At 44.4% G+C, this 10218-nt stretch overlaps 1 protein-coding gene across 3 annotated transcripts in view; it reads right to left on the bottom strand.

Moving 5' to 3' along the window:
• The window catches only part of CWC15 (CWC15 spliceosome associated protein homolog), a 10986-nt gene extending 912 nt beyond the window's left edge, over positions 1-10074 (bottom strand). Inside the window, exons 1-6 of one of the 3 annotated variants that reach the window (XM_008059972.1) lie at positions 10002-10074; positions 8783-8921; positions 8126-8238; positions 7496-7584; positions 6277-6387; positions 1966-2084 (exon numbers count right to left, since the gene is read on the bottom strand). In XM_008059972.1, coding sequence (XP_008058163.1) covers positions 1966-2084; positions 6277-6387; positions 7496-7584; positions 8126-8238; positions 8783-8913 — 563 coding nt within the window. In that variant the 5' untranslated portion in view covers positions 8914-8921; positions 10002-10074. Of the gene's footprint in view, positions 1-1965; positions 2085-6276; positions 6388-7495; positions 7585-8125; positions 8239-8782; positions 9404-9973 lie in introns of those variants that run through there. The other 2 variants (XM_008059964.1, XM_021713235.1) reach the window with 2 other exon arrangements.
• Between the last annotated feature and the right edge of the window lie 144 nt (positions 10075-10218).

Raw genomic sequence — 10218 nt, 5'->3', positions numbered from 1 at the left:
TGCCCAGGCGGGTCTCGAACCCGCGGGCTCAGGCAATTCACTCACCTCAGCCTCCCAAAGGCACGGGATTACAGGCTGAGCCACTGAGCCCGGGTAATAGTTTACATTCTTTTTTTCTCTCTTTTTTTTTTGAGTTGGAGTCTCACTCTGTCACTCAGACTGGAGTGCAGTGGCCGCTCCCGGCCACTGCAGCCTTGACCTGCAGGGCTCCAGTGATCCTTCCGCCTCAGCCTTCCAAGTAGCTGGAACTACAGGCGCGCACTACCATGCCCGGCTAATTTTTGATTTATTGTAGAGATGAGGTCTCGCCAAGTTGCCCAGGCGGGTCTCGAACCCCTGGGCTCAGGCAATTCACTCACTTCGGCCTCCCAAAGTGCTGGGATTACAGGCTGAGCCACTGAGCCCAGCTGGAAACACAGATTTTAAGAGCATAAATATTTAATGTTTCAGGTCTAAAACAAAGAGGAACACTTAAGGACCACCCTGATACTAGTATAGACATCTCTAGATGATAGTAATGGATCCATTTACTGTAGTTTAGAATATGAGGACTTTATACATTCCTTCTTATTGCTGACACTTTGCAATCGTCCTCTGTAGTGTTCACATTACAGGGCACAAAAGGAGAAGGAATTACTAGGGCTTAACAATTAAGGCTCACACATGGCCCACAACTACATTAGCCATGGAGAAACATCAGCCAAGAACGGAGCGCAGACCTGGTTGAATTTCAAAAGCCTACGTGTTAGAAACCACCCATGGTGAGTTATGAGACACGTGTCAGAAAATAAAAAACATGATTTCAGAATATGCTCTAGCACATCAAACAAGGCCACATGCACGACACAGACATCCCTCGAGTCTATGCAAATACAAGCCTGTGTCCTGTGTGTGCTCGTGTGTACATGTGTCTGCGTGCCATGAAAATGCACAGGGAATGCAGGCACTTCTGGAGGACAGACAGTACAGTATCACTGGAGCAGCGCCCAAGAGCACAAGTCGAGCAGACCCTGTCACTGGATATAAAGGCGCTTGTAGCTCCAAGTCCACCTGCACCCACGGAAGACGGACACACCACACTGCTGCGCTGTTACACACACGCAACCACTCCAGCCCTCTCTTGATCCCTCTAAGTACACACAACTGTATGGAAAAGCACTATCAGAGCAGGCCTCAGACCGCTCTCCTCAGGAAGCGCTTGCAAGCCAGCCCTCGCCTGGCATTTGCATAGACTCAAGGGATGTCTGTGTCGTGCATGTGGCCTTGTTTGATGTGCTAGAGCATATTCTGAAATCATGTTTTTTATTTTCTGACACGTGTCTCATAACTCACCATGGGTGGTTTCTTCCTGTGAAGAAACGTGTCTCATAACTCACCATGGGTGGTTCTTCCTGTGTCCGTACTCTATACAACTCATTCAACAGCCTTCTTTGTCCCTCCTCCCAGCACCAAAACGAATGGAGGGTGGTGAGCATGCAGGAGAGTGTTATGGCACTGCAGCGCCCAGAGGTGAGGAGGAGCGAGTGTTGGGGGAAGCAGCGTCCCTGCTTCTCTTTCCACACAAGTGTCACACACGGCACTCACAGTCCACACGCTCCCTCTCCAGCCCTCTCTTGATCCCTCTAAGTACACACAACCGTATGGAAAAGCACTATCAGAGCAGGCCTCAGACCGCTCTCCTCAGGAAGCGCTTGCAAGCCAGCCCTCGCCTGGCATTTGGAAGCCTGGATTTCGGCAATGTTCTCACTGCCAAGGTGTCAAGAGCTTGTAAGTCACATAGTTCATGCTGAACCTCTGCTTTCTGGTACACACCGGCTGTCAGAACTAATGACTGAAAATGAAATTATTTTCTTTCATTTGGTCTACCATCATTCCAAAAGCAAAGAGGCTTTGCACAATGCACGTTGATGTCTAACTCATCAAGTGTGTTGGTGTGCGTCCACACAGCCCGTGACTGTACAGTACCTTCTCTTAACTTTGAAGCTGGCCTGAGGCTGGGATGGGCCAGTGAGATTAAGGAGGGGGTTTCCGCTCAGAATGTTCTCCATACGAATCCTCTCTTCTTCAGCTTTTTGTTCTTGTTCCTGTCAATAATAAAGGAAGACCCACATTTACCTATACTAACTCTGGGTCCAATTTTCTTTTTTCTTTTTTTACAAAACACAGGGTCTCCCTCTGGAGAAGGAATACAGCAACTCAATCCTAGCTCACTGTAACTTCCACCCCCTTGGCTCCAGTGATCCTCCTGCCTTAGTCTCCAAAGTGCGACAACTATAGGCATGTATACATCACCACACCCAGTTAATTTTTTAAAAATTTTTTGTAGAGATGGGATCTTGCTGTGTTGCCCGGGTGAGTTTCCAACTCCTGGGCTCAAGTGATACTTCCACACTGGCCTCTCAAAGTGTTACAGGTGTGAGCCACTATACCTGGTCTCAATTTTCTTATCTTAGCTCATTAAAAAAAAAAAGAGAGACCATTGAAATTTTATGGGAAGAAAAGCATTAAGTTAAGCTTTTCTGTTTGTTTTTTAGACATACCAGAAGTAGTCTCACTCATCAAATAAAATAACCTGGCATTTTTATTATAAATATTTCAGCAACAATAAATGTTGTTACTGTTGCCATGGCACACTAGTCTCTTCTAACTCTGAAATGTTAAGTGATTCACATTTAAATCCATCTTCCTTTTTTTTGAGTTGGGGCCTCCCTCGGATGCACAGGTTGGAGTGCAGTGGTAGAACCGTGGCTCGCTGCAGTCTTGGCCACCGGGGCTCAAGCAATCCTTTTGACACATCCTCCCAAACAGTTGGGACTACCAGCATGTGCCACTATGTGCAGCTAGTTTAAGTTTTTTTCCTTTTTAGAGACAAGGTCTCACTATGTTGCTTATGCTGGTCTTGAACTCCTGGACTTAAGTGATCCTCACACCTTGGCCTCCCTAAGTGGTGGGATTATAGGCATGAGCCACCACACCAGGCCTAACACTTCATTTTAGCCCTTTGTACTCAGAGACAGGTCACCTACCAGCCACTCAATTGCACTTTACCAAACAGTGAAAACTGAAATCACTTCCTACTAAATAGTATAGTGTTAGAACCAATTAGTCTATTGTAACGTTATTTGGCTTATAAAAAAAAATTCTGGACATTGAAGAACTTACTTATGACCAAAAAAACCCACAAAATATCTTATATTTTCCTAATGTGTAGTAATGTGTGGAACAGTCACCGACATGCATTGCAGGTTCACTGATACATGTTGTGCAATAGTAATTTGTTGGCCACCTCCCACCTGGTGCTTTTCTATTTGAGCAGACAATGCAATCTCGTTTTCTTCCTCCCACACTAATAATATACAATTTACTGTTTAGTCTGTGCACTTTTGTGAAAGCACTTCATATATTCTCTTTCTATGTAATGCCAATTATTTTTTTATGTACATCTCAGTATATAGTCCATCTCTTTGCTTTGTCGTGCAATTTGAATGGCAAACTTCAAGAAAACATACGTTTTTGAAAAACGTGTACTAGCATGAGTTTGTCCTGTATAACAGCAATCTCATGTCCCCTCAGATATCCAAGTGCAAAGTTTAACATCCAGATGTGAACAATGGATTTCACTTTTAGGAGGACAAATTAACTGGGAGGTGAGGAGATGCAATGTGCAGAGAAACAAACAAGAACATTCCTTTAGATCACTGCTCAGACCTTAAATAAAACCAGAAACTATCCATCAGATGTTAAGAACAGATCACTGTCTAAAAACTATGTACTCATTTTTAGCAAATCGCTGTCTAAAAACTATGTATTCATTTTTGCAAATTATACTGATACTTGAAAAGACAGAAAAACTAGAAAAGCAGAAAAGCTAGAAAAACAGGAGCTCAAGTATACAATGTATCCAAGCTTATAATTAATGTGTGTGACATATAAGATCCTGGCCTTTTTATTTGGGATATTAGATCCCTTAGTTCCTGGATGACTGCACTGGAAAAAGAAGGCCCGAACTCCTTCCGAATCCTAATACCAAGCACACTATGCTTCCTGAACACAGGCTACAATCAAATCCCATCTACCTCTTTTTTGGAAATAAATGTTACAGTGTAACTACACCCATTCAATCATGTACTGCCCATGGCTGCTGTTGTGCTATTAAGAGCAGGGTCCTGTAGTGGCAACAGAGGCTGTATGGGCAGTCAGCTTTCAATGTTTGCCATCTGGCCCTTTATAGAAACTGTGCTGATCCCTGACATAGACTAATCGGTTTGAGAATCTTATTTGGGGGCACTTCAAAAACCAGCCAACAGAAAGAGAAATGAGGACAAAGAAACAAAACAGTTATTCAACCCCAAGAAATAACAACCCATTTTTGCACAAAAAGATCAGACGAAACTCACAAAACTGCAAAACCTTCTGTCTGAAACGCCAATCCTCCCAAGGCTGACCAAAAGCATTTAAGTCGCTCCTCTCTTCAGGTATCCAGAACTGCTGGGCCAGCTAGAAGAATGGGGGTCAACCACCCTCTGGTGGTGTCCAGGGGAGACTGGGAACGTTCTTGCAATTCTTTGGTTTTTAAAAATTAGACATAAAACCCGTAAGCTATGACAGGAATTATGCGCTCCTATGTCCGACTGTAACGAGAGCTGTATTTTAAAATGTTTTTTCCTCCCACCCTGAATCCTAGCAGTCTTCGAAGCAGATGTCAAACCCAACCCCTCCTGTTCTCCTGGCTCTCTGGTCCCAGTGAGCTCCACTTCCCTGGATCCTGAGCACTAGCCTGGGAGTGTCTTCTCCCCCAAGTCTCTTTCCCTCCTTTTCTTTTTTTTTTCTTTTTTTTCTTTTTTGAGTTGGAGCCTCACTCTGTCACCCAGACCGGAGTGCAGTGGCCGCTCCCGGCCACCACAGCCTTGACTTGCTGGGCTCTGGCGATCCTTCTGCCTCAGCCTTCCGAGTAGCTGGAACTACAGGCATGCGCTACCATGCCCAGCTCATTTTTCATTTATTGTAGAGATGAGGTCTCGCCACATTGCCCAGGCGGGTCTCGAACCCGTGGGCTCAGGCAATCCACTCACCTCAGCCTCCCAAGGTGCGGATGACAGGCTGAGCCACCGAGCCCAGCTTTTCCCTCCTTTTCTACACAGAACAATCCTCGGCAAATGAAACCTGGCACAGCAGTCTGTAAAAAAGCTATGCTGCTATGGCCGAAAGGGGACAGCCACCTCTGCTTAGATGTCAAGCATGGGTCACTCAACACAGAGTTCTCCCTCCTCTCTGCCTGAACACGCTCCTTGCTCGGCACCCCTGGACCCGTGTATGGCACCAACATCCACCCAGACTCTGGAGGTCACTTCACTGCCACAGACAGTCACTCTATCTGGTCAACGCAATCCCTTGAAAGCTCCATCAGAATCTGTTTACTGCACTCAATTTCAACTTCTCTTACACAAGCCAAGATTCTTTAGCTGCATGTGAAGACTGCTGGACCAGCCTGCTCCCTCAGTTTTTTCCAATCCATCGTCCCTATTTTTGCCAGAGTAACCATCTTTCTAGAATGCATATCCAACCCTACCGATGGCAGCTCTTCACATCCTTCAGAACACAATTCAAACCACTTTGGCATTGTTATAGGCCCTGAATGCTCTGACCTGTGCCTGCCTCCAGAGTTTCAACCCTTGTACTCACCAATCTGGGTGACTCATTCTAAGCTGTAACTATCTATCACTTAGATATCCTTTTCTCCCACACATCCCTAACTTGTCTCAGGCAACTTGTCCTATATCATATACAAGCTATTGACAGATTGCCTCAACAGTGCCTAGTTAGGAGACACAAAGAACCTTTGTAGACCATGACTGCTTTTTTTTTTTTTTAAGTTTTAAAACAAAATGTACTAGAGAAAGGAGAGAGAAAAGAAAAGGGAGACATGCCAGAGTGGCATGGGGGAGAGAAACCATGACTCTACCTTAATCATCTTTGGTTCTTCGGCTTAATTAAAAGATATTGGTCAAACGTGCGCTGAATAACAACCAAGTGGATGACTAACAACCTGATGAGTATTATTCAGCCTATCTGAACTATTTGGAGAGAATTTCTTACATAACCAGGATACCTAGGATGTCACAAAAAGAATCAGATGCATAGATCTACAGTTGCTACAGTATTTAGGCATGGTGAGGAAAATTTCTAATATCAGGTGGTATTACTTGAACTCAGACATTTCTCCTGTAGTATGTGTGAGAAGGCGAGAAACGTAAATATTTAAGACTTAGAATTTACCTTTCTGGCTTGTTCTTCAGCTCTTTCTTTTTTAATTTTTTCTAGTTCTGCAAGAAGTGCTGCAGTATCATCATCATCATCACTTTCTTCTTCAAAATCTTCATCTTCCTCCTAAAAAAAGAACAGTGATGGCCCAGGAGACTGGAGAGAAAATACACATTATTCATTTTTTTCCATAAAATTGCATTTACCAAATCTGAGACAGAGTTAATTTTCTTATGGGGTAAGATAAGTGGACCTAAATACCACAATTAAAATCAACAACCAACCAAAAACTGAAATAAACCCCATTAAAAAAATGTATAAATACTTACTAAAATGTCAATCCCTGACAAAGTACCTTTCAAATTTACATGGCCAAAAAGGAATTTCCATATGAAAACATTTCTAAAAACAGAAAAGAAATACTTTACACTAAAACACAGTACAGAGGTACAGTGTGTCACCCTGAGTGTCAAACTAATTTTATGTAGCTCAAAATAACTTTAAGCTAGAAAGTAAGGATATCAGAAGTGCAAAAACAAGCATGAAATTCCCAGAAAGTAACTGCAAACAAATAATCATTAATTTTAACTTAAAATTGGGTTTCCTGTTTTAATTATTAACTCCATTCAACTCTAGAAATAATTGTGGATATATAAATATAACCAGATACTGACCCATAAGAGGCCACTCAGATTCTTTTTTACTTTACTATCTGCAGAAAACTGCAAATTAATGACAGACAGTAGGGTACCCCTGACCTTAACGTTGCATGGTAATCCTTAGAAGCCTCCCGCTTAGATTACTCCCCTCCCTAAGCACAGGGAATCACTGAGTTTGGAGGGGCATCATACCTAACGTGGAAAGGCCCCTGGGCACAGCTCTCGAGGTGCTGCCTCCAGAGAGCCCAGTAAGAAGAGTGCTCTCTCAAGTTCAGGGCATGGTCGGTCGCCCAGTCTCCAGGGGCGGTCCAGGGAATTATTTGGGGGATGCATATCCTTTAACAGATTGCTTCTGCATTTGGTTTTTATAGATCAAACTTGTTCTTGAAGTTCTTACCACAAAATAATACTTTTTTGTTTTAAAATCAACTGTAAAGTTTAGGACTGAGGTCAGAGCTACATGTGAATAACAGAAGTAAAAATAAACGCAGGCCATCTTAAAGCCAAAAGCATAAAAGTATTCCAGGAAAACATAATAAATAATTAGAGAGATAAAAGGAGGAAATGAAACATACATCCGTGAGAGGGTCATCTGCATCTAGGTTGGCAGCAGGAATCTGATCTAACCGAGGCTTTTTTGACACCGACGAGGAGGTGGTATGTTCTGTGGGAAACAGACAGCATTTAGTTTACAAAACAAACACTGCATTTCTTACAATGTTTCAGAGACCTGTGGACAAAAGGCATCACACTAAAAGCATCATGATGGCAGGGATCATACCCACAGTGCCTGAGAAAGACTTTTGGTAACCATTTGTTGAATGCATTAATAAAAGTATTGACTTTAGTAGTTTATACGTGCTGGAAACATAAAAATGATATTACAACTGATACCTCTGAATGCCCTCCAATATCCAGTTACAAAAATAGTAGACTCTCATAGACAGAGACCATAAACAGCCCCAACCCCCTTGATCTGTGTGGAAATGATCACCCCTAAATATCCCTAGAGCCCTCTGTCCCTTCTAATTCAGAAAAGACAAAATATGAATGAACCTCATTATCTCTAATCATTTACGAACATGTGGCAACTAAATCTTTCAAAGCAAACAAATGGAAATATTAACCCTTTCCAGTCAGCACACGAAAGGGGAACTATCGCCAGCAGAGTTTCATGAAACAAATGTCTGGGACAGTGCTGGTACCTCGGGCTGGACGATCCCTATTTTTTTCTCTTGCAGCAGCTCTCTCTCTCTCTTCCAATTCTCTCCTAAAGTCACGGTTACGAACTTCCTCAGGGGCATCCTGAGTAGTTTGTCTAAAGTACAAACAAACCATAGCAAAATGTTACTAAAAAAACAAAACCAAAAAAAACCCACAGGCCTGCAGCAATGGAGGACAATTCTGGAATGAGACTTTGACCCTCAAGCACAGAAAAGGGACATGGACAAGATCATGACCTAAATTAAAGGTTGCTAACAGGCCGTCTTCTGAGGTTTCCAACATTTCAAATTCAAATTGATCACACAGTTTCCTGTAAGACTGCAGACCGATGCAAAGGTCATTTTTATTACTGTACATCAACTCAGGGCTTGTTACAATAACACTTTAAATTTCATGCAAGTGCTTACAGTGCAGTCTCTCTGAGGTAACATATCTATTGTTCCATCTACGTATGAAAATTCCTGGTTAATAGTAATTTCTATGGAAAGAATGTCTGGTAGCGTTTCCAAGTCAGAGCAAAACTTTAGTGTTAAACACTCTACTGCATTCTAATCCTATGAAAATAAGTAATTTAAGCGACATAACACAAGCATACTACCATACGTGACCATGCCATTAACGGATTTGAGCTTTGCCACCTGTATTTTATCTTTGTGTGGGACGGTAGGTCTCTGCTCGAATACTGCTTTGAGAGTTGGCTCAAATCGCCTTCTCCTTTTCCTCTTCCACCTCTCGCAGGTTCAAAAGTTGGCCTGGCTGCTGTTGTCATTTTTCACGCTTTGAAAAAAAAGTAGTACCACGTTATTTCCAACACAGTAAACTCACATTTTATAAAATAATAGTTAGTATCCATCCTTGTGAAGTTCCAAAACTCGTTCTCCAAGACTTGTTTAATCGTCTAAAAAAAAAAAAAAGTTCTCAAAACAAATTGCAAGGCTTGGGCTGTACACAGAATATGACTTCTCAGGCAGCTCTTAATACAAAAAAAAAAAACCTGTCATGAAACCCGAGTTTGTATTCCTGTTCTCCTTCTTCTGACTGTGTGGCCTAGGTCAAGTCACTTCCCTTGTTTCTGTCATCTGTAGAATAAGGCTATTTCTCATAGGACTATCACGAGCATTGTCACACTTGACATACCAAAGCTCTTGTAAAAATACAGTACTGCTATGACTGAGCTTTAAAAATTCTCAGCTCAGCCTGACTCCACCAGACACCCTGTTTGTATTTCATCGGAACCTCAAATAACAGCAAACAGGCTAGTTAAAAAAAATTATATATATGTGTGTGTGTGTGTGTGTGTGCATACACACACACACACACACACACACACACTTCAAAGTTCAATGACAAAGTGACTGCGTGTCCTGGGGAAAGCGTGAACTTCAACGGCAGTACATGAACACAATTCTTGGACAACCTTTTGTTGACCCATGTCCCCCTGCAACAGCTATCCTAACGTAATCGGCTCCCTTGCAGGTCACAACGTGAGGAAGGCTCAAAAAGCAGGAGCCTCGCCTCAAAAGATTCCGAGAACCCAAAAGACCCAGCTTATGTAGCCACGAAAGCCCTGCCAGGTCGGAGAGCGCGGGGGGCGGAGGATGCCCGTGTACACTCCTCCCGGTTTTCGAGAAGAGAAAAGGCCAGCATCCGGAGGGAGAAGCGGGGTTTTCGGCGGGGGGGGGGCGCGCCGCCGCCCCCACCGACCACACCTCCGCACCGGCCTGCGGAAGCCTGACCTGGGCTGTCCCGGGCGCCCCGGGACTCTCCGGAGCCCAGCGTGCGGGTGCGACCTGGCCCGCCCCGCCCCGCCGCCGCCGCCGCCGCCCCACCTGCCCTTCTCCCCGCCCCAGGTAAGACCAGGAAGGCGATCCGTCCTCCTCCCGCCGCTCAATCGGCCTGGGTCCCACGCAGCCGCCTCCGAGCGCACACGGACACCACGGCGACCTCGCGCTCCCAGCGGCCTCCGCGCCTAGGCCTGGAGCCCGCGACCCGGAAGCAAACTCGCGCGCGCGGGCCGCCTCGCGCGGGCGCAGCGGCGGCCAATCCGCGGAGACCGAGGCGGAAGTCGGCCGGC

Source organism: Carlito syrichta, unplaced genomic scaffold (assembly GCF_000164805.1).
Source record: "Carlito syrichta isolate Samal-C Ts95f unplaced genomic scaffold, Tarsius_syrichta-2.0.1 Scaffold92597, whole genome shotgun sequence".
Classification (NCBI taxonomy): Eukaryota; Metazoa; Chordata; class Mammalia; order Primates; family Tarsiidae; genus Carlito; species Carlito syrichta.
Note: the sequence above shows the minus strand (reverse complement) of the source record. Positions and strands in the feature narration are given on the sequence as shown.